The sequence below is a fragment of the Gracilinanus agilis genome, chromosome X, assembly GCF_016433145.1.
Source record: "Gracilinanus agilis isolate LMUSP501 chromosome X, AgileGrace, whole genome shotgun sequence".
In the NCBI taxonomy this organism is placed as follows: Eukaryota; Metazoa; Chordata; class Mammalia; order Didelphimorphia; family Didelphidae; genus Gracilinanus; species Gracilinanus agilis.
The window spans coordinates 18,369,947-18,394,195 of record NC_058136.1 but is presented as its reverse complement, the minus strand read 5'-3'; the positions used below and the strand labels follow the sequence as shown (position 1 = coordinate 18,394,195).

The following is a 24,249-nucleotide window of genomic DNA, read 5'->3' as shown; positions in this document are numbered from 1 at the left end:
TAAACCTGTTTTAGCAAGCCAATAACAAGAGTTAAAGGTCATATTTCATTAATTGATTTTTAAAGCCTTTGTCGATGAATTATGAGCTAGCATGAAACTAAATGCCAGCCAGCACCTGCTTCTTGCTTAGGTAACATAAGCTCCTGAAAATGAGTGATCAGCCAGTTTTCTTTTTTCTCTTTGCCTGTATCTCTCCCTCTTTTTCTCTAGGATTGCAAAAATGCTTTGGAGCTTTTAACTGAATCAAAGAGAGAAATCCAGACTAAACCAGAGCCCGAAAGAAGAGAAGTAGAGGCAAGAGGGACTCAGTGCCAATGCAGCAACAAAAAAGACAACCAGAATTAGTGGAAGGAAATCTTCCTGTTTTTGTATTTCCTACTGAGTTGATATTTTATGCAGATGACCAGTCAACACACAAACAGGTGTTGACACTGTATAACCCCTATGAATTTGCCCTAAAGTTCAAAGGTGAGTCTCTCTGCTTCAGGTGGCTGAAAGGTGACCTTGTTCAGTGTAACTATAACGGGTTAGTCCTTTATCTTTGGCCAGCATACTGGCCATAATTTCATATCTCATGCGAATGGGTACCTCCATCTGGGTTTTTTGAAAGCTGGCCTTAAATGACTATTCTGACCTTTGTCTTTCAGTTTTATGCACTACTCCCAATAAGTATGTTGTCGTTGATGCTGCGGGGGCAGTGAAGCCTCAGTGCTGTGTGGATATGTAAGTCAAAGCCACTTGCTAGTTGAATACTTTAAGGTTGATGCTAACTTTCTTTTAAGTTTAGTAATGACAAGTTAAATTTAAGCTATATTTTGCATTTGTTACCTGCTCATAATTTTTATTTGGCATTTGCTGTGCTCTGAGCTCATTAAGATGTTTGGGTGCAATGAGCTTCTCTTTGAGTGGTTCCTGGCAATTTTTAAACAAATTGGCCAAGTGCTCATTGCGTTTAAAAGATTTCAGTGCCATCTTGATTGCATATTTTCTCTGAAAATGATATATTAGATCTTGATTATATCTTTTCTATGCAGACCTTTCAGATTATTTTTTAATCTCTCAATTGTGGCAGGGACATCCAAGAAGATCCTTTAGAAAGATGGTGGTGGTGGTGGTGGGGAACAGCCTAGCTTTTCTTCTCTGGTTTGCTCTCTATATTTGCAATGGGGGATTTGGCTTTCTTTAACACATCCTGATTTTCTTAGTGCTATCCTGAGAATACTGGGAATATAAGTTCATCTGCAATGATTTGGCCAAGAGGCCCAGGAAGTTTACCCAGAGAGACAGGAAGCAACTAAGAGAATGATGTGAGCAAGTGTAGAAGGAGCTTCTTATCTGTAAGAAGCTACAGGAGCTCTTCCAAATCATTTCATTAGGAGAATAAGCTAAACTATTTCCTGAATCAGTTATATTTGGTTTTTGCCCTAGTGATAAAATCTTTGATCTTTGATGTTCACTTAAATCTTCTAGAACTGGAAATAGGTAGCTAGGTTTCTTTTTCTAAAGTATCTTAATTTCTCTAAGAGAGAAAGCCAAAGTAGTGTGCTTTGGAAAACCACTAGGAATGGGCTCTTCATTCTCAGGGAGGTATTTTCTTTGAATTTTCAATATGGGTAATAAAACTATGTTGCAAAGTCTGGCCTGTTGAAATGTGGTTTCTTGCCAAATGCCCTAGACACTCTGTGTTCTTTGGTAAGAAACAGTATAATGCATAAATATTACTTTGTAGCAGAACTATGAACAAACTGCCTTTTTCCGTGGCATCGTGTGGCTGCCTTCATGTTACACTACTAACAATCGATTCATTGCTCATTGCCTTATACAACCTCAGGTTTGTGATCTGAGCCATAGATATGTGGCAGCAGAGATTACTAAGAGGTACCAGAGTAGGAAATAATTGATTACTGTTACTGTTTATGTAGTAAATGCTGCAGCACTATTAACAGAAAGATGTAATTGCTAAAGTGGGGAAAGACTTTTGTCTCTTTTGCATCAGACTTTTAAACCGAGGCTGCTTCTCCCTTCAAATACTTTTCAGTTTCCCATGTTTTGGGCTTACATTCATTTTTGGTTAGAGCAGATGTGTTTTGTTGTGATTTGTTAATGTTTTCTATATAGTACTGAGATCTCCCTCTCCACTTGTCATGCAAACCCCACAAACCTAATAGCATTTGTTTTTTGATCTTATACAGCGTAATTCGTCACAGAGATGTTCGATCCTGCCACTATGATGTAATAGACAAATTCCGTCTCCAAGTTTCTGAGCAAAGCCAGCGAAAAGCTTTAGGACGGAAAGAGATTATTGCTACCCTCCTTCCATCTGCCAAAGAACAACGAAAGGAAGTGGAGGAAAAGAGAATAAAGGAACATTTGACAGAAAGTGTCTTTTTAAAAGAGCAGATGCTCTATCAAACAGGTCTCTATTTTTAAAAAGCTTATTTAGGTTTTCTTTGTTTCTGTTTACAACAGGGGTTCCTAACCTTGGCTCCATGAACTTTAAAAAACAAATTTTTCTGATCACTATTTCAATATGATTGGTTTCCTTTGTAAACCTATATATTTTGTGTTAGGTATTTAAAGACATGATTCTGAGAAGGGGTCCATAGAAGCCTCACCAGACTGCCAAAGGGATCCATGGCACAAAAAAGGTTCAGAATCCCTGGTTTACAGTAACCTTGAGAATAACTGTATCCAAGATATGTGTATATGTGTGCTTGTGTGTGTATATGTATCAGTATACACAGAAATATACATACATACAATACACACATACACACAGCTGGTGGGAGGGTATTTGGAAATTGATGTGGATAGAGGGCTGGGGTTGGACTTCCCAAAAGTGCCAGGATGTGGCATTCTACCCTTCCCAAGCTCTTTTGAACCTGAAAAAAGAAGACAATACATTAATTGTACGCTAATACAACTTAGCTATGTATGCTTTGTTTGCACTACTTTTTCCTTTATCCTTTCTTATTTAATTGATTTGAAAGGAGAGAGAGCTTAATACTAGGAAAAAATGTGGATACTATTTCTTAATTGATGTTATAAAGTAATGATTATCATGGTATTTAGAAAGACTATAGGTCCTTGGCCTTCAAAAGAGCTTGAATTTCATTTCTATTAAATACTAAAAAATGAAAAAGTCCCCCCAATACAGATTGCAGCCCTTCCAGGCCTTAATAGAAGGCCTTCTTGAATTGTTCTGGAAAAACAGTTCATGACTTGGTGGTCTACCTTCTGGTGCTGGACTTTGCCAACCCTAACTGACTGGTCCTTGGAAGACAGTATTACTTTGCCACTGGGCCAGTATTTGAAACCTTTCCAGTTTGGGGTAGGACTTGTCTGACCTTGTGCTGTTTTGGCACACAGCCTTGGAGAACCCCATAACCCTTTGACTCTATGCAAGGGACAGTGTAAACTTTTGAGAGAGGGCATGGATTCTTTCATTTGTGTGTCTGTATCTCTAACAACTAACCCAGTACCTGGCATCTAAAGCATCAGAATAAGACCGGAATGGCTGAACAATAGAGATGAGACATTTTGTCACATTTACAATTCCCTCTCCTTTCCAGAAGGCTTGGTAATAATTCAAAATTAAGATTTGTTTTTTGTTTTCTTTTTTTTTCCTAAAAGGAAAAGAAATAAGAAAAAGCCAAAGGGCTCAATTTAGTCCTTTTATCTTCCAATACATAAAGAAATTTTATGCAAAATAATAATGCTAATTTTGCTTGAATAATAGCTGGCTGTTCCTCCCACTCATGCTTTGCTTTAATTATATAAATAATTAAATATTTATATCTTATTTAAGGGGGTTTGAGAACCAAATTTATTTAGTTGCTACAGCCTAAGCTGAATTGATTACTCTAGGAGAGAGAGAGAGAGAGAGAGAGAGAGAGAGAGAGAGAGAGAGAGAGAGAGAGAGAGAGAGAGAGAAAGAGAGAAAGAGAGCTAAGTAACATTTAGCTTATACTGTAAGAGGGCGAACACCAGGAAGGTACTTTTCTATGTGAGTGAATTGTATGTGGTTCATTTGCCCTCTCCAAGCTGTGTTAAGGAGGCTCATGGTGTTTTGTGGGGAAAAAAAAAGGAAAAAGGAAAAAAACTCATTAAAATTGGATTTAATTAAACCAGGCAGATTATAAAAATCCCCTGTGGGTTACTCATTCAATGCCTCTTCGTTCCTCATTTCCTTCCAGTTAGTTCTTCACAAATGGCATTGTGTACTTTTAACATTGTCACCATCTCCGTACTTAGCTCTTTGAATGTTAATCCCCCCCCCCTGTTCTTTTTAATTCCTTTTCACCCCACTTCTATTATTAGAAGGGAAACATTTTTAAGGTACAAAATAAAAAGAACCTTTTATTTCAGTGACATGAGTATAGTCAGCACCCCATCCTTTAAATGTTATACAGCCTATACATGAGTTTTGTTACTTAATCCCTTTCTTGTTACAGGAATTCATGGGTCCCCATTTGAGAAAGTTGAAAGGCAGCCTTGGAGTCAGGAAGACTTGAGTTCAAGCCCCACTTCTGATACACACTGCAGTGTGACCGTAGGCAAGTCACGTGATCTCTCAGTACCCCATGCAATTCTCTGAGCAATTCTCTGACTAGAAATTACCAAGCAGGTGCCACTCTGCATTGCTGGGGGGAATTTACTCACTGGGAGTTCTAATGAAATCTTGGGTCTGGATCAACCTTTCCCCCACCTCCCCCCCAACCCAAAATGAAACAGAACAAAACTCCTTCCTGAGGACAATATCTCCAAATAGACTAATAGAGTGGAGAGAGCATTGGGTCTGGAGTCAGAGGCCCTGGCTTTGAATTCTGACTCTGATAATTGTGTGTTCTTGGGCATATGTCTTTCCTGGGATCATAGAAGTGCAGATTTAGGTCTGGAAGAAAAACCTTAAAGGTCATTTTATTGATGAAGGGAGACCTAGGGATAGAAAAGAGACAGTGGAGTGTGGTGGAAAGAAGTGTAGAGGCCGAGGCCCCAAGTCTAAACACTAAGTCTGAGACCAGGTAAGTCACTTTGGATCTGCCTCTAGACTTTCTCCTCAGTAAAATGAAGAGATTAGATGACCTCTGAAGTGCCCATTCTATGATCTTATGGTGATGACTTGGCCAAGGTCACACTGGTAGCAGAGCTAGAATCTCAGTCTTTTGTAGACATTGCCAGTCCTCAGGTTATTATATAGCCTTTAGTCAGAAAAAGGGGAAGGATGAAGGAGACAGTAACACAGAGCTTTCTTCTCAGAATGGATGCCCAATAATTGTTGCTGACAGACAAAGGAACCTGACAGTCCTTTGAAGCAAAGAGCCCCTGTTGATGCTATCTTTTGATGTCTCAACAGTTTGTGAAGTTGAAATGCTTTGCTTTGTCCATTTTCTAAATCCCCTAGACTCTCCTGACTTTTTTTTTAAAAACCTCTTCTGGAATGAGTAAGAGAGCTTTTTAAGTAAGGAAGAGTTTCTGGTAGCTGAGCCTGGCTTTAGGCCTGATCTGGCTGTTGTTTGGGGGCCAGCTTCACTGAGTTCAGACAGGTTCCTCACCATGCTGACGACATGGGATGGAGTTTTCTACCACAACCACTGTGGACACCTAGCTTCTCGGTGAGAGAGGAGTTATGATCAGAGCTGGTATAGGCAGTATGCACACTGATAAAACTGCAGATCTTTGAAGTACTGAATTAAGAGACTGAATTAGCCTATAATTATTGTGCCCCACCAAGAAAAATAACTGAGTCACTGGGCAACATTTATCTAATTACTAAAGCTTGTTTAATACGAGGAATGGTAAAGTATTTTCTATAATAATGTACTTCCATTCCTCCTTGGGATCACTTTTTTTAAAATGGGAGATAGGGAAATGGGTATTAAAATGTGTTAGAAAACATGCTCTCAGACCTGAGTAAGTATATTGGGACTGAGAATATGACTGAGTAACAAAAACTATAATTTGGAGAGTTCTTATGGAAACCTTTTGTTTTCTTTTTGGTTTCTATTGGTTTGAGATTCTGAGGAGGGGAGTGGGGGCACATTTTTGTGCTTAAGAATTCTGCCTCTGCAAAAACAAAACAAAACAAAACAAAACAAAAAACATAGAGAGATGTGGTATTAGGCTTTTGTCAGTGAGGTTACATCCCTGCCCCCATTCCTCCATCTGACTATAAGCCATTTGTAAATGAGAAGGCTCTTTGTGGGAGGGGAAAGGTTGGGGACAGTTGGGTTCCTTTTCTCAGTTGTGGCCATCAGCACCCTGCTGAAGAGAAGAGGTGCCACAGCCAAATGCCTTCAGCCCTGTGTGGCAAATTCTGTTCTTTTTGGCAAGTTTTAGTCCATTTTCTTTCCCTGGGGATTATGCAGAAAATCAAGTTTTCAGAGGGTCTTAAAGGCCATTTAAATCAAACCCCTTGTTTTCTAGAGAAGGAAACTGAGACCAGTGGAAGCAGAGTGATTTGCCCAAAATCACATTTAGAATTTGAGATTTAGAGCTGAGGCGACATTAGAAGCCATCTAGTTCAATTCCTCCATTTAACCCTTGAGGAAACTGAGACACAGAGAGGTCAAGTGACTTGTCCCAACAATCAACAAATATTTTTAAAGTTCCTATTCCTTGCCAGGCTTTAGGGATAGGATAGAATGAATGAAACATTTGGGACTTGGACCCAGTTCTTTTTGACTCCTGTCTGTTTCCCTAACCACTACACCAGATTGCTAGCCTTCTAATTCCTTAGAATGGGTAAAGAAAGAGAGTGAAATTCTGGCCATCTTCTATTATCTTTTGAGTAAACAGCTTGTGTTTGGTGTCTAGAATTCCATGGTTGGAAGTGAAATTTTTATTTGAATTCATACTGAGACAGACTAGATGAATTTAGTTTCTTCAAGGCTTTCAAAATGCCCATTTATGTATTGTTTCAACCCACAGCTTGGAGCTTTTAGGTAAAAGTATTAAACAAATATGGTAGCCTAGGGAGAATTGCTGCCTTCCGGCACATTTAAGAAATCATTAAAGGTTGGAACATGAAGAGTCGACTATTAAGGAAAATGTCAAAAAGATGAAAATTGTTTTTGCAGGCAGTATGGGTTAAAGGGTAGCAACTCAGAAAGCATTTAAGCTGGAACTATAAACTAAATTATATTTAAAAGCTACCAAAGGTACATCTTCTTTTCTTTTTCCATGTCTATAATTTAAGTTTTTTGATGCCCTTTTGGCTTTATATCACATTAACTTCTGATTACATCCTTCCCCTACTCTTGGAGCCATCCTGAAGGTATGTTTTAAGGGAAATGATTGTGCTTAAAATTGTGGTTTTAAAATGTCACTTTTAATAATGGAGAATGCTGTATATCTCTGTATCTGAAAAGTAGTCAACTAGCATGACTTCAGTCATGTTAAGGGATAAACTAACAGAGAGGCTTTATGGCCTAGTAGAAAGAGCACTGGGTCTGGAGTTTCAGGACCTGATGGGTTGTGGTTCTTAGTCTGTCCTTTATGTTTGACCTTGAACAAGTCTCCTTACCTCCCTGAGACTCAGTTTTGCCCTCTAGAAAATGAAGATGTTGGGACTAGATGGCCTCTGAGGTCCCCTTCCAGTCTTAAATCTCTGCTCCTCTGGATCACTTGGGGTTTTTTTGCTCATGTGTTACTGAGTGAGTCTGTGCCTTGTGAATTTACAAAGGAAGTTTTTTTTGGAGTTGCTGCAATTAAAAAAATAACCTTATTTAATTTTTTTCTCATGTAGGTTTGGGGAAGTTGATGGGATTTTTAGTAATCTTTGTTGAAGTGATGGCTTAATAATTAAATTTTTTTTCTTAAAGGAAATCTATTCTTATTAGGAATGTGAGTCACTAAATGTTCTTCAGTTATTGTCGTTGACAGTTGAGCTCAGCTTCTCTTGATAACATTTGTGTTTTATTGCTTCAGCTAAATTGGTTATCACTGAAGTTTAGATTTGTTTTCTCTGATCTGGCTTTGGTGAGGTTGATTTAAAGTGAGCATGATGCCTCCAGGAATGAACAGCCTTATTTTGTAAAAGAAGACAAAGGTCATTTGCTTTAATGAAAGAGACGAGAGTGGAAAATCTATATAGTGGAGGATGTTACTGTCACATTTTGTAAAATGTATGAGAGTGTGTATGTAATGCAGTAGGGTAATGCCTGATAATTCATTTCAGGAAGATCTTATTTGCCAGTTATAGGTTAGGGGATAATTTTGTTTTAAATTACAAAGTAGGCTATAATAGAACAAAATAATCAGTAGGATGATTTGGGTTTTAAATATTTTTTTTCCTCTTAAACAACTTTAACCTTGCCTCTCCCATGGTCTATGCAGGCTTATTTTCTCCCTTTCTACCTGAAGCTGTCAAGAAAATAATCGAAAACTTTTCTTTTGGCATTTTCTTGCTTGCCTGTTGCCACCCCCTGAGTGGGCAGAACGGCAAAAGCTCTAAAGAGTTGGACATAATGGAAGGGTGGATTCTAAAAGGACAACTCCAAAGGATAGTGGTGGGAATGGGCTGTTGGGGCTAGGAACCAAGTGGAGCTGGCGACTAATCCTGTAGATGTCACAAGACTCAGAAAGTAGTGGAATGAAGATTGTTTCCTTGGATTCTCTGAGGGATAGTGGCCCAGATAAGGTGCATAGGGTGCCTGCCATATGGCATGGGACAGATAGGGAAGTCTAGTGAAACATAAGGCAAAGATGTTAGTGGATGCATAACTTCATGGCTGACAAGTATTCTTTATAAGTCCATAGGTTGGCTCTGTCTTAAATTATATTTTAAAAATTTAAGCTTCAAGAAACATGTTTGCCTTTTTACAGAAAACAGGAATGTCTCATCAGGACCTAGTTTATTAACTGTTTTCCTGGGAATAGTGTGCATTGCAGCTCTGATGCTACCCACCTTGGGAGAAGTGGAATCTCTAGTGCCTCTCTACTTCCATTTAAGTGTGAATCAGAAATTAGTAGCTGCTTATGTTTTAGGTAAGTATCTTTTCCTAAGTTAAATTTGGAGATAAGCTTACACAGATCACCTTTGTGGTCTGGACTTTATTTTATTTTATTTACGAAAGACTTGGATGGAGACTGGACTCAAAGGAACTTCCGGATAAAGTGTGTCCTAAGGTTGACTTTCTTTTAGCTCCTATTCAGTGCTTTCTGCTTTTATTTAGCCTTGTTAGATAGCTAAAGTAATACTAGATACCTGGTGTCATTAGAAATCTTAGATATTTGTACAACTCACTGTTTTTCTTTATGATCATTCTCATAGTAGAAGACCTGTACAAAATATGCCTGAAGACATGCACATTGCACTGGCTTCTCCTCTTCACCTTACTTCTTCCCTTTTCATCAAATGAGATGAAAACTACATGTCTTCTTGCAGTTTCCTATAGATTTGTTAACCAATTCATTTTTATGGTTTCTAGAATTAAATTGGTTTGGAAGCAGCTAGGTGGCTCAGTGGATTGAGAGCCTAGAGATGGGAGGTTCTGGGTTCAGATCTGGCCTTAGACACTTCCTAGCTGGGTGACCCTGGGCAAGTCACTATTCTTTCCCATTGTCTAACCCTTACCACTCTTTTGTTTGGAACCAACATACAGTATTGATTCTAAGATGGAAAGTAAGGGTTTAAAACAAGTTAAATTAGCTTTAATTAACCAATTAATGAAAACTTATTTTAAATAACTTAAACGGTGCTTCCTTTTACCCTGTGCCATGAAGGCTTGATTCCCACTCACTCTGGTACTGTGTGGCCAGGTCAGTACTGTTAATTGAGAAAGATTACAAGATACTCTAGATGCCCAGTTTAGACAGTTCTGACAAAAAGTCAAGTCTCTTGCCTTGAACACCACACATATGTTGGGAAGAGTTGGGCCAGAAGTGATCACTTGGGATGATCCCTTTGTCTTGAAAAAGGAATCAGGTAAAAACCCAAAGTCTTTTTAATTTGAATTGTTAGCAAGCCAGCTCTGTATTCTGTACTTAAGCAACTGATTTTCTGATTTTACTTTTTAATCTAAAGTGCAGGACTTTTTATTTATACCTAGTAAACCTTATCTTTTTGAAATTCAGGCCCATCATCTGCATCCTGTAATACATTTTATGCTGTTCCTTCTGGTTTTGTCACCACCAGGTTTGATGAGTTTACCTTCTACTTATCATTCACCTTTTAGATAAAAATGTTAAACAGGACAAAAATGTTAAAAGTCAAGCATTTAAAAATGGATTCCCACCCCCACCCTCCCAGCATCCATTGGAGGTTTTCCTCTAGAGCATGAGTTCTTAATCTGGGGAGTCTGAGGATAGATTCCAAGGGATCTGAGAACTTGGATGGGAAAAAATTCTGTCATTATTTTCACTAACTTTTCACTGAAATTTAGCATTTCCTCCAAAATGAATGTAGTCTGAGAAGGAAAGGGTTCACAGGTTTCATGAGAAGTGGGCCAGAGAGGCCTATGACCAAGAAAAGGTGAAGAAGCCCTGCTTGAAGTTCACAGTGAGTCCTAATTCAGTACTCTGGGTAGAGTTGTCTGGCTGATGAAGAATAATTCTCCTAACTCTACTGCCATCCTGCCTGGACCTCTAATAATGAAGCTAATGATGGTAACACTATGTACTTTCCCAGATTCATGAGATCATTCTAGAGCCCTCTACTTGGTTTTCAGCTGTCTAGACCTGACCTTTTGGTCTCACAAACTAAGAGAAGGGAGATAAGAAAGTTGTATTTTGGTCTGAATTCATGCAGAATTTGTGGAATAGCTTAAAAGTGCATTTATATACATTTTCTAATGCATAACACCTATGAGAATGGAAGATTCAAGTTGACACTTGAGAAACTGAGGCTTAGAGACATTGAGTGGCATTTCCTGATTCCCAGCTCAGAACCCTTTGCACTAAGATACCATCATTATTAAGTAAATGGTAGATGTGCATGATGAGTCCATTCTTAATCTGACTCATCACTAGTCCCTCCTTCCAACTTCTAATAAAGGGTTTAATTGGAAGGCAGTTGAGAGTTGGTAAAAGAATCTTTAGCATCAGCAATAGGCTTAAGTACTTCAAGGATTTGTGATTTTTGCCAGCTCTTCCCTCCACTGACACCCATCACACCCTGCTATGACTTAGTAAATGGGCTTTGAGAGATGCTTGTACAGAGAAGCAACCAGGATGCTTGAAGGGAGATGGGAAGCCCTATCATAGGAAGAATGGTTGAAGGAACTGGGCAGGTTTAGCCTAGAGAGAAAACTCGGGGTGAGTGGGGTAAGGGGAACAGACATACCTGACTTAAAGTATCTGAAGAGCTATCATCCCAAACAAGTGGAAGAGGGAATTAGTCTTGTTCTGCTGGGCTCCAGAGAGCAGAACCAAGATCAACAGGTAGAGAGAGGCAAATCTAGGCTTCACTTGAGTTTTCCCTTCCTAGACAAGTAAAGATGGGCTACAAACTTCTAGAGATGGCTTTTCCCCTTTGGGAGGTCTTTTTCAAGCAGAAGCTGGATGATGTGTTATGCTCGTCTGCTGGGAATGTCATAGTGTGCATTCTGACCATGTACTTGAATGCATTGTTGTTCTTCTGTCTCAGACCACCATGTTGTTTCCCTTGCAAGTTCCTTCTTGTCCTTTGCCCCATCAAACATGGGGGTCTCCTAAGGTTCTCCCCTCTTCTTTCTTTACATTTGCTTCTTTGATCATCTCATTAGCTTGTTATTGCCAATCTGCCATTCATTCCTAAATGGATATCTCTACCCTTTGCCCCCTGCCTAGGGTTCCAGTTTCAAACACCTCCCAGATATTTCTACCTTTCTAAAATGGGACTCATCACCTTCCCTCGAAACCTGCCCTTCTCACCAACTTTGCCATGTTTGATGCCAATTGATATGTATCCCTGTGTTTGGGATGATGCCCCTTTCCAGCTTCACTTACTGAACATATAGTCATTTTTAAAACCCAATTCAAATACCATGTCTTCTAGGAAACCTTCTCTGATGGGTAGCCTCTCCCATAGTACTTCTTTTTCAATTTGCTAATTCATGTTGGTGTTGTGGGTAGAGAGCTGGCCTTGGAGTCTAATGTCTCTAACACACATACTAGCTGAGTGGCTGTGGGCAAGTCACCTAATCACAGGCAACTCTATGAGACTAGTTTACAGAGTAGTTGCTGTCTTGTATTGGCAGAGGGAATTTCCATCCCCAGATTTCTCCATACCAATGAAATCTCTGGGGTTGGATGCGCTGTGCCCCATCCTCCCTTCCAGTGCAGTTACTACACTACAGACTCCTAAAGGGCAGACTTGGTTTTATCTAAACATTGTATTTCCTCCAAGGTCTGGCACAGTGCTTTGTATATAGTAGGCATTTAATAAATGTCTGTTGATTGGTTATAACAGTGATTCCCAAAGTGGGCACTACTGCCCCCTGGTGGGTGCTGCAGCGATCCAGGGAAGTGGTGATGGCCACAGGTGCATTTATCTTTCCTATTAATTGCTATTAAAATTATAAAAATTAATTTCCGGGGGCTAAGTAATATTTTTTCTGGAAAGGGGGCAGTAGGCCAAAAAAGTTTGGGAACCATTGGGTTATAAGAATAAGAAACAGAAAAATTCTAACCTCATTTAAAAATTTCTAATCTCTAGAATAGATCTTCCTTTGGATCTTTTGTTCTATGAACAAATGAAAAAGTGAAAGTGAACCTAATCCCTTTATTGGGTTTGAGACTTCAGGTCCTTCCCACCCTAACTAGAAAGCTTTCCCTCAGCCTCTAGAGCTGTTAAGAATAGTAGAGGCATGTTTGGAAGAGACTCATAGAATCCTAACTCCAGAGCTGCAAAGAGACTTCAAAAGCCATATAGGGTCCTGTTTTCTCCTCTTACAAATGAGCAAACTACAGCCCAGGAAGTCGAAAGGACTTGCCCCAGGTCCCACAGGTAGGAAGCAGCAGAGCAAGTTGGTGAATCCAAATGCTCTGGTCCCAGAGCCAGGGCCCTAGGCTTCACTTCCATTTCTGGATCTCTATGAACCCAAAAGTGTGTGTCCTTTTTTACTGAATGATATCTAAGATGTTTAGTCATCAAGTTTACCAACACAGGCTGTAATCAGTCAGCCATTCTGTGTATGTTACTAGAACTTAAGTATTTGCAGATACCGGCATCAAGAAGGCCCATGTGGGGTCTACTCGGTGGCTCAGGGGCTTGAGAGCCAGGCCCAGAGGCAGGAGGTCCTGGGTTCCAATCTAGCCTCAGACACCTCCTAGCTGTGTGACCCTGGGCTAGTCACTTAACCCTCATTGCCTAGCCCTTAACACTTTTCTGCCTTAGAACCAATACACAGTATTGAGTCTAAGATGGAAGGTGAGGGCTTAAAGAAAGGGGGGGGGGCATGTATGTCTGAAGTCTTTCCACCTGGATGAGAAGAGCCTGAAGAAGATATTATAGGAGCACCTGGGTGAGGGTGCTTTGAAGCTAAGGGCTGTCAGCCCTGCATGGGTGAGGGTCCTCTCCCATTTTACTGCCGGCTCCTTCTCAGACTTAGCCCTCAAAACTGTTCAGTTCTCCTCAGTATCAGTAAGCACTTAATAGGCCCTTATTATGTGCCAGGCACCATGTTCAGCTCTAAGAAGACAGAGAAAGGGAAAAGAGTCCCTGGCCTCACATTGTAATGGCATTTCCCCATTGAATCTGGTTTGATATTTCTGTCTTAACTTTTCCATCTAATAACATTTTACTGTCCCCAACGTGGTGTGTGATTAAGCTACACTGGCTCTGCTCATTGTAGACCACCCTCCAATGTCCCTTTTCCATACCTTTGCACCGGCTGTCCCTCCTACCTGGAATGCCCTCCCTTCTCACCTGCAAGTCTTAGAGCCCTCAGCTTCCTTCAAGACTCAATACAAGGGGGCAGAAATGCCAAACAGAGGCTAATCCTGGAAGTTAGCAAGAAGACACTCAGGCTTACTATAGCAGAGGGCAATACAGTATTGTATTGCATTGGTAAAATCACCAGATTCAATGGGGAAATAGGAAGACCTGTTAGCAGGCCACGGCAACGTAACCTCCTTTTACTGGGCCCCTTCCTTAAGCCCTTGTCTATCCTGTCTCTTCATTCATGTCATTGTGCTTGAAAGCAAACCCCCTCCTTCATCATCACTGCCTTGCTTGCTTGCTTACTCCTCCACCCCTGGCATTTGGGTGGCATTCTTCCCCACTACTTTTCTGAAACAGCCCTTTCCAAGGTCAAGCTGGCCAGCTCAGTTGTCTCCGTGGCCAAGAGCTCTGCACTTGGAGCTGGGGAATTCAAATCCTGCCTCAGACATTTCCTGGCTGTGAGACTCTGGGCCTCAGTTTCCTCATTTGTCAAACAGGAAATGATAATAATCGCACTCACCTCACAGAGTTGTTAGGAGGAGGTGTTTGAGACCATTTGATGTGAATTCACTTCTCTCATCATCTAGCCTTTCTGCTTCAAAATGCCTCTGCAGCCCTTCCTTAATGTCTCAGAATAGCTTTGTCTTGACCCATCTTGGTTCCTTCTTGATTTTAGGACAGTTTTCTCCCTTCCAGAGACTAAATATTCTTTTTGGCCTCTTGGTTTCTTTCCTAGGGCCCCTTCTGGGACATTGGCTTTCAGTCATTCTCTTGGTACAGCCCATTTCAGAACATTCTTCTTTAAAAAAACAAACGACCAACCAAAGCAGAAGCTTTGGTTTGGTTTTCCCCCATCAACTCCCCTGGAGTGATAACACCTTTTCTCCTTCCTTTTTGTCTGTTAATCTTCAGGAAAGAAGTCACATTCAGAGCCCCCATTTCCCTAGTTCTGAAGTTGGCCTTCTTCCCCTATATGGCTAAAGGAGCTCTCTCTGGGCCTGCTCCTGAGGTCCCATTTGCCAACCAAAATGGCCTTTCTAATGTCCTTCACTTTGACCTCTCTGCACAGTTCTAAAATTTTTAGCAGAATCTCCCCCATCCCTCCCGCTCTGGCATCTGTGACACTGAGAATTGGACTGCCCTTCGCCTTCTCTGGTGGTGCCTTCTTTGTCTCACTGTCCTTACTTTCTATTCCTACTTCCCAACACTGTGAATGTATACATGCTTGTATTCAGAAGCACATGTGCACACAGTTCATTAAGGAGCTCCTCCAATCCTGACTGAAAGTGTCTCCCTGACTGATGATGGCTCCCAAATTTACATCTCCATCTCCAACCAGACATCCTGCCATCACCTCAAACTCAAGACATATTTAAAACCAGACTCCTTGTCTTTGGTACCAAATCAGCTTCCCTTCCAGCTAATTGGCAGAATGGATAATGTGGGACTTCTCGGAAAGTCTTCAGAAAGACCTGAGTTTGAATCTTCCTCAGATACTTCTAGCTGTGGGATCCTGGGCAAATCATTTAACCTCAAGTCTCAGTTTTCCCATCTGTAACCTGGGGATATTAATAGCACCTCCCAGAGCTGTTGTAAGGATTAAATGAGTTAACATATGTAAAGCTCTTTGCAAACCTGAAAGTGCTATATAAATGCTTGCTCTTTTAGTATTAACCCCCTTCCTCACCTTTTTGTGGTATCATTTATTTCCACTCTCTGAGACTTGGAACCATCCATCCTTGACCCTTCTTTCCCCCCATATCCTATTAGTCATCAAGTCCTATTGATTTCTTCCTTCACACTGTCTTTTTAATCTCTTCCTTTCCATTCATGCCTCCCCCATACCAATTTAGACCTTTATCACTTCATAATACAATGGAAAGAGAATTTGCTCTGGAGTCAGAAGATCTGAGTTCAAATCAGACCTCTAAGTCTATCCATGACCTTGAATAAGTCACTTTAACTCCATGGGCCTCAGTTTCCTCATTTGGAAAATGAGAAAGTTGTACCACATGGCCTTCTGGGGCTACTTTCATGATAACCCTATGGCTGGAAAATTGCCATACTCTCTTCACTGGACTCCCTGCCTGCCTCCTTTCAGCCAGCTCACATGGTACTTTCAGATTAATTGGCTCACTATATTATTTTGCATGTATCATTTCCCAGGTGGAAACCTTCAGAAACTCCCTAGTCCATAAAGTATGAGTTCCTCAAATTGGCTTTCTCCATTCTAGTTCATCTACCTCAGTGATGGCAAATCTATGACACGTATGTGAGTGCTGACACATGTAGCCATTTTTGATGATACTCGGATGCATACAGAGAAGTATGGGACCATATGCCAAGGATGAAACATTTGCTGTAGTGTCATGTAGACACTCTGTGCACTATAGATGACAATTCTATATATATTAATTTCCCTATTTTAGTTTATTAAATACAGTTATATATTGCAATTGTACATTTTTGTTATTTAAACTATAAATATCACGCAATTATGGTGTTTTTTCTTGAAGTGACACCACCCGAGTTATGCTCGGTTTTTTTGGTGAATTTTGACACACCAAGCTCAAAAGATTGCCCATCACTGATCTACCCCTTCACCTTTCTCCCTTACCCAGATCTGCTACTCTAGCCAAATTAGGCTACTTCCCCTCCCTCCCTCCACAGGTCCACTTGTCTAGAATGTACTGCTTCCTGCATAGCAAAGGACCTGCAGAGTTCTTACTTCTGCTTTGACACTTTCCTAGACTCGTGCCTTCTAGGAATGCTCACCACGAATACTCAGCCAATACTCACATGCTTTGTTTCCATACATACCCCAGGATCCCAAATAGATTATAAGCTCCTTGAGGCCAAGAACTACCCTAGAACCTCTGACTATCCCAAGTCTTAGCATTCCATACTGTGTAGAGCTGACACTGATGATGGGTTTCTATCTGGCACTGCTTTCTTTATTATTATTATTATTATTATTATTATTATTATTATTATTATTAAACCCTCACCTTCCATCTTAAAATCAATGCTGTGTCTTGGTTCCAAGGCAGAAGAGTGGTAAGGGCTAGGCGATGGGGGTTAGGTGACTTGCCCAGGGTCACACAGCTGGGAAGTGTCTGGGTCCAGATTTGAACCCAGGACCTCCTGTCTCTAGGCCTGGCTCTCCATCCACTGAGCCACCCAACTGCTCCCTATTATTTTCTTTACCAATTATGTGCAATAACAAATTGCCACATAAGTTGTCTGAAGTTACACGATCCAAATTGTCTCCCTCCCCCCTCCTAGAACTGGCAAACAACTCGATCTGGGTTATACATGTATTATCATTGTCTGGCACTACTTTCATAAGGCCTGTCCACTGTTAGAGCAGGTGTGCCAGTATAGAGGAGGAAATAGAGGGTTTGTCAATGAGATTACCGTGTCCAGACATTCCTTGGTTTGGTTAATTCACACATTGCTATGGTTTGAGCCTGTCCTCATCTGGTGGCCGGCCTCCCTTCTGGTAATGAGCTTGACTGACCAGGTCTTCTCTCCGGTGATGGTACCTGTGCCTGAAGCTTCTTGTCCACCTTGGCATGAGGCCTGCTAGAGCTCCAGCTCCCCAGCCAACCCCAGTATTTCAAGAGCCAGAGAAAAGAGACACTGGAGCAGGGCCTTAGGGGAACATTTCTTGATGCAATTAAGCCCACCCAGTGGCTGCCCTTTGTTTTCATTTGAATTTCTTTGTGTAACACAAATGTGACTTCAGCTAGATTCAATCAACTTTGACTTCTTAGTTGAGTGCCTCTTCCTGTGTGAATCATTCTAAGTCAGAACAATCTCTCTTTGAATGGGGAGTTTTAGTGAAATGTCATTTCCCTAAGATGGCTTCTTCAATTTTGTCTTGCAGGCCTTATCACAATGGTTATACTTAGAATATGAGCAAGGACGAAAAATGGCTTTGGAACAACTTGACCTTCCCCTCATTGTGACTGTGGACTGCCTTCAATTCTCATTTGACTCATTACTTCGTGACAGAAAACTATTGGTGATTCAACATACTTGCAAAAGTGTAAAAAAATTATACATATACACATATACATACATACATACATACATCTATATATCTGTATAAAATTGATGTCTAACTTGTTTTATTTATTTATTATTTATTTTTTTAGGCCCTTACCTTCTGTCTTAGAATCAGTACTGTGTATCAGTTCCAAGGCAGAAGAGCAAGGGCTGGCCTACTGGAGGTTAATTGACTAGGCTAGGGTCACCCAACTAGGAAGTGCCTGAGGCCTATCTGAACCAGGAGCTCCCTCCTCTAGGCCTGGCTCTCCATCCACTGAGCCACCCAGCTGGCCCCTAACCTGTTTTAGAAGGACACCACACATGTTACAGAGACCTATGGTGGTTTTGTTGGATGACTGTAGTGAGATGTTTTGAGGAAACTGGCTTTTTCTATCAATACCTTGTTATACAGAAGACTTTTAGTAAAGCCATGTTGGTTATTTGGTTATCTTTCTCTAATTCACTTGGATTGTTCTGGTCCTGTTTGCCCTCAGGGTTAGAGGCTTACCTAGCTAAGCTGATGGTTGTGGAAACAACCACTTGTTTATACCTCTGCCCTCTTAGCCTTGCTCAAGGTGGAACTGAAGTTAGGATAATGTGTAAAATATAAAACAGTCCCTGGGAATCCCAGATGCCCTAGGGTCTTACTGACTACCCATACCATTGGTTTCTCCCAGTGAGCTGGCTGTAGCTAACCAGCTGGATGGCACACTTGAAAGCCCCTGAGGCTGAAAAAGTCAGCCATCATGTGACTGTCAGGGAGGTTTCTCTCTTTGGCCTAATGGGTACAGTAAGTGGAGGCCAGGTATTAGTTCAGCCTCTCGGCCCACTGGCTTCTCTCTCTGTCTCTGTCTCTCTTCAATGCTTTGTGTTAATAAGCAGAATATTATATTGTTTTGCTAGCCCCTTGTCCCTAAGTGGCAAACCTGAAGGCTTAGCAGAGGCTCTGCTGCTTGTTTTGGTTTGGGGATTCATTACTTGCCCCCAACCTAGATGTGGGAACTGTTCCATTTTGGTCAGGTATTTCTTTCACCAGCCGAGGCTGGATTTTGAGCACACGCACGCACGCACATTTGGTGGCGTTCTTCTGTTCTTGAAAAAGCTGTCTTCCAGGCCTTTTTACAGACCATGAGCATGCCTTGCCACAGTAATATGTTCATTGAATATGTGGGCATAAACTTAAATACATACCTGATGGTGATTTTTGTAAGAAATGGAACTTGACTTCTAAAAAGCTTTTGTGTATAATCTTTCATAGGCCCACTTGGGGGTCCAGTTTCTAGGATATATTGTTCATGTCCATAGCACCGATCCTGTCATGTCGGGAAAAAAAAAAGCACATGAATGTAATGGTGTTGTGGCTGAAGGGCTTGCCCTTTAGTCAGGGAGATCAGAATTCGAATCTAGCCTCTTCCACATCCTAGCTGTGTGTCCCTGGGCAAGTCACTTAACCTCTCTGAGCCTCAATTTCCTCATCTGTAAAGTGGGGATAATAATCACACCTACCTCACAGGGTTGTTGTGAGGATCAAATGTGAAAATGGATGTAAAGCATTCGCAAAGCGCTCTGTAACTGTCAGTTATGATTTTCTGCTCTGATCTTTGTAATGAATCTGAAAATGATTCTGATTTCTCTGCCCATCTCAAGTCATCACTCAAATGTGGGTGAAAAGGCATATGGAGGAGAGAAATGATTTAAAGACAAAAATAAACCATATCTGAGTTTTACAGTTAATTAACCATTTGGTTTGTGCGATCCTTTTCATTCTGAGCGGCTCCGAGTTTTAGGTGCCATATGGGAAACAGCTATTGCTGAGTTAAATGTGGGAAATGGGAACAGTGAGGTATGTAGATAAGCTAGAACCACCTTGAATATCTTCACTTAGAATGATGAGTTCATAAGCGCATAGAATTTCTAGTTGAGAGGGACCTTAGAAATCAATCACTTTCCAGGAGAGAAAACAGGCCTGAAAGAGGGAAAGTAGCCTGTCCAACATTCTGGACAGTAACAAGTAACAGGGCCCAGATCTGAAGCCATGTCTTCTGTAAATCTAGTGGGAAGCAAGCACTAGGTGCTATACCAAAGTAGAAGAGGTAGTCCCTGCCCTCAGGAAGCTCATCATCTTTGTGGAGACACAGGGCAAAGATTCAACAAACATTTATTAATACCAAGTCAGATTTGTCAGTACTCCCAAGGAGTTTACACCAGTGATAATATGTAAACAGATTAAGGAAATACAAGAGAATTTGATAAAAGAGAAAACACTGGTACCTGGAGGATTAGGAAAAGCTTTCTTTAGGAGGTGTCTTGAAGGAAGCTAAAAATTCTAAGAGGCAAAGGGGAAGTGGAGTCCAAGTGGGGGGGAGGGGAGGACAACTGGAGGTAGACAATGGCATGCCAAGGTCAAAAGAACAGCAAGTAGGCCATTTGGGCCAAAAAGAATGGGTGAAGGAGAGTCATGTAAAATAAGCTTGGAAAGGATGGCAGACTGGAGCCGAATTGGAAGGGCTTTAAAAGCCAAGCTGAAGTAACAGGGAGCCAATGAAGGTTTTTGAGCAGGGGAATGACAAGGTAAGTGCCAGGTACTGTGTAAATGCTAGGGATACAAGGCAAGGCAAACACATGGCCCCTGCCTTCAAGAGGCTCACATTCTAAGGGGGTTGGTTGGTTGTCCTTCATACTGGAAGAGGACCAAAAATGGCATCATTGGTGAGGTCTTTTGACTCACACATAAAATTGATCCAAGTGAGGCAGAGTTTCACAAAGTTGTCAAAGTTTAGTGGCAAGACAAAAGTCAGGATGACTGGTGATGGCCCAGGATGTGGTAGGTGACCTTGGCATCTTCAAGGTGAAGCTCTAAGAACGCCATAGCCCCTGCTTCAGCTGCTTTCAAGGCTTCTGGAACAAACTATTCTCATTCACTCCTTTTGCTGGGGGAAGTCTTCACATGCCTAGGAGAGGTACCCCACTTACTCACTCTGGATTTGAGGCCTGTCAGTTACCTTCAATCTGGTTTAGCCTGCCTGATGAGATGGTCTACAGGGGTGTGGCCACTGCCCATGCCACAGCTTCACAAGTGAGAGCTGGGTGACAGGTGGACACCAAAGGAGGAAAGCAACCTTGAAAAGGGCTCTTCAAGCTCTCACACAAGGGTACTAGGCTTCCCTGAACACCCATACACCTCAAAGGGCAGCTAGAAGGTGCAGTGGAAAGAGTGCAGGGCCTTGAATCAGAAAAACCTGAGTTCAAATTCTGCCTCATACTAGCTATATGACCCTGGGCAAGTCACTTTGTTACAGGGGTACAAATGGTGAACCCCTGGGTTTGGGAAGGAAACCTTTCTCAAGAATGAGAGGACTCCAAACTTAGCTTGAAAGTAAAAAGATTTATTAGTAAGATAGGATTAATGGCCAGCAAGACAGCATGAGTCTGGGAGGGAGTTGCCCTCCAAGACATGGCACAGCAGCATGAGTGGAGCAACTATGGGAGCTGCTGCCCTCGCCCTCCCCTCAATGCCCCAGTTCAGGGGGTTTTGTATTCTTTACAGTAGTGTGGACATGACTTCTTGCACTCAAAGGCCACTCTTTGTCTCTTTCAACCTAAAGGACATCCAAAGATATTGGTCTTTGCCTTCCGGAATCACAAGGACAGAAAGAGGGAAGGGAATTTCCCTGTTCACAGCCTGCCTGAGTTAAGGGGTACAGGGTCCCTGCCATCTCTACACAATGCCCATGCCAACTTCACCCTGTTTGTCTCAGTTTCCTTAGCTGTAAAATGAGCTGGAAAAGGAAATTGCGAACCATTCTAGTATCATTGCCAAGACAGGGTCATAAAGGTTTAAATAGGCCTGAACAACCACACAAAAAGCAAAAAAACACACAATAAGCAATAGCATGTGCTTAAAGAAAAAAAAGAGGGGGTGCCAACATGCAAATGACTAGGTACATACAAGATATATGCAATGTAAATCAATCAGCATTGATTAAGCACTTACTGTGTGCTTAGCTCTGGGGATACAAGAAGAGGCAAAAGACAGCCTCTGCCCTCAAGGAACTTATAATCCTATGGGGGAGACAAAATTCAAATAAATATATACAAAGCAACTGTACTTGGGATAAAGAGGAGATAATTACAAGAGAGTATGGAATGAAGAGAGTTTAGAGAAGGTTCCCCTTTAACGGTGATGGAGAACTTATGGCACTCATGCCAAAGATGGCACACAGAGACCTCTGTGGGCATATACGCCATCATCAGCCACAGTTAGTTACTTGAAAGGCAGAGAGACTCCGTGGAGTTGCTCCCCTCCACCTCTCCACATGCACCTCTCTTCATCACCCACTCCTCTGCCCAACAGCCCAATGGAAGGGCTTAGTTCCTCCCCTGAGCAGAACAGCCAGGCCACTCCTCTCCCTTTTTCCTTCCCCTCTGGGGTAAGGCAAAGTGGGGGGTGCCACACTTGGTCTGGGGTGTCACGTGGTCGCTAAAAGGTTCATCATCACTGTTCTAGAAGGTAGGATTTTAGAGAGAAGGCACTAACACTGTGGGGAACCAGGAAAGGCCTCATGAAGAAGGTAGGATGGCTATGAGCTGAGTCTTGAAAGGGACCAGGGAAGCCATTAGGTAGGGGTGAGGTTGGGGAGCTTTCCAGGCATGAAGAACAACCAGTGGAAGGGAGTAAAATGTAAGAGGACTGGAGAGCCAAGGTATTTATTAAGTTTACAAAGAAAAAGATAGTCCTTTGCCCCTGAGGACCTTCCATTCTAATGGGGGAAGATATATAAAAGGAAGTGAATGGGGAGGGGGGAGAGAAAAATCAATTCATAATCAGGGTCGAAAGTGGGCTGGAGAGTAAGGAAGGAGTGAATATGGCTGGCCACGAGCCCTTCCTTAAAATGAAGGCTGCAGGTGGAACTGACCAATCAGAAACAGGGCTCTGGAAAGGCAGGATGGGGCAGCTTGGGAAGGCCTTAAAAGCCAAATAGAAATGCAAGGCAGATGGGAGAATCAGGAGAAAGCAGCATCAGGAAAGGCCAGAGAGAGGAGTATTTCAGAAGAACAATATGTCATTTAGTTCCTAATCATGCCATAGACTAGAAGCTCCAGGACTTCTAAAAAAGGACTGACCTCTGGCCAGCGCTGGATTAGACCATCTCTGAGGTTTCTTCCAGCTCTGACTCCCTAGGACCCTAGTCACTACTGGGGGGGGGGGGGGCTAATCTGAAATGCCACTGAAGAGGTAGCTTCTGACATATGACATCACTTATCATGTCTATATGGGCATGTGATTTGGGGCTTAGGCTTTAAAAGATAGCTCTATAGCAAAAAGGAATAATATAGAAATAGGGATCGAGTGGCAACATTTAAACAACCCAGTGGAATTGCTTGTTGGTTCTGGGAGGGAGGAGGGAAGAGGGGAGGGAAAGAAAATGAATCATGGAAACATGGAAAAATATTTTCAAATTAAAATAAAAATAAAAAAGAGGTAGTTTTTAGATAGGGAGAGCTAGCACATAGTAGGTGCTTAATAAATCTTTGGGATTCAAAAGAGCCTTCTAGCTAAATGTTTTGTATACATAATGGTTAATTCTGGCCCTGGAGGAGAGAATGCTCAGAGGATACAGTAATGGCACTCTTTGGAAGACAAATGTACACACGACATACTCTCTTTTTTTAAACCCTTCCCTTCTGTCTTAGAATCAATACTATGTATCAGTTCCATAGCAGAAGAGTGGTAAGGGCTAGGCAATGGAGGTGAAGTGACTTGCCTAGGGTCACACAGCTAGGAAGTGTCTGAGGCCACATTTGAACCCAGGACTTCTCTAGACCTGGTTCTCAATCCACTGAGCCATCCATTTGCCCCTCACATGACATACTTCTAAGTCTAGTCTACCTAACATTTTCTCCATCTCTGTCTTAAGTCTAGACATCAGCAAAACAAGAAATAAAGTGGTGCTTGGTAGGTTGGCTATTTCCAAAGTATAAATGCTGAAACTTAGCAGAACTAGGAGAACATGGGGCAGGAACATGGCTCAGGGGATTGAGATCCAGGCCTAGAGACTGGAGGTCCTGGGTTCTTATCTGGCCTCAGACACTTCTTAGCTGTGTGACCCTGGGCAAGTCACTTGACCCCTATTGCCTAGCCCTTACCACTCTTCTGCCTTGGAACCAATACACAGTATTGATTCTAAGATGGAAGGTGAGGGTTTAAAAAAATACAATGACCAAAGATAAGTCTGAAAGACTCATAAAGAAAAATGCTCTCTAGAATGAGACAGTGAGAGAGAGAGAGAGAGAGAGAGAGAGAGAGAGAGAGAGAGAGAGAGAGAGAGAGA

The 24,249-nt window shown here is 41.7% G+C and overlaps 1 protein-coding gene across 3 annotated transcripts; it reads left to right on the top strand.

The window, feature by feature from the left end:
* The first annotated feature begins 220 nt into the window (after nt 1–220).
* Nucleotides 221–17,919, top strand: MOSPD1 (motile sperm domain containing 1). Of its 3 annotated transcripts, none has more exons than XM_044682593.1 (6): nt 221–468; nt 648–723; nt 2,193–2,402; nt 4,489–4,499; nt 8,827–8,988; nt 17,754–17,919. In XM_044682593.1, the coding sequence occupies exons 1-6, from the start codon at nt 315–317 to the stop codon at nt 17,783–17,785; spliced, it is 645 nt and encodes a 214-aa protein (XP_044538528.1). In that variant the 5' UTR covers nt 221–314; the 3' UTR covers nt 17,786–17,919. The 3 variants fall into 3 exon arrangements, with proteins under 3 accessions (XP_044538528.1, XP_044538526.1, XP_044538527.1); XM_044682591.1 differs by having other exon boundaries at nt 2,193–2,416; nt 4,455–4,556; XM_044682592.1 differs by lacking the exon at nt 4,489–4,499 and having other exon boundaries at nt 2,193–2,416.
* Nucleotides 17,920–24,249: the final 6,330 nt, after the last annotated feature.

What these genes read in the sequence shown, in the direction of transcription:
- MOSPD1 (XM_044682591.1), top strand. Translation starts at nt 315, where the DNA reads ATGCAGCAACAAAAAAGACAACCAGAATTAGTGGAAGGAAATCTTCCT. An exon ending in ATTTGCCCTAAAGTTCAAAG is followed by an intron (nt 469 to 647) that starts GTGAGTCTCTCT and finishes TTTGTCTTTCAG; the next exon opens with TTTTATGCACTACTCCCAAT. An exon ending in AGTAGCTGCTTATGTTTTAG is followed by an intron (nt 8,989 to 17,753) that starts GTAAGTATCTTT and finishes TTTGTCTTGCAG; the next exon opens with GCCTTATCACAATGGTTATA.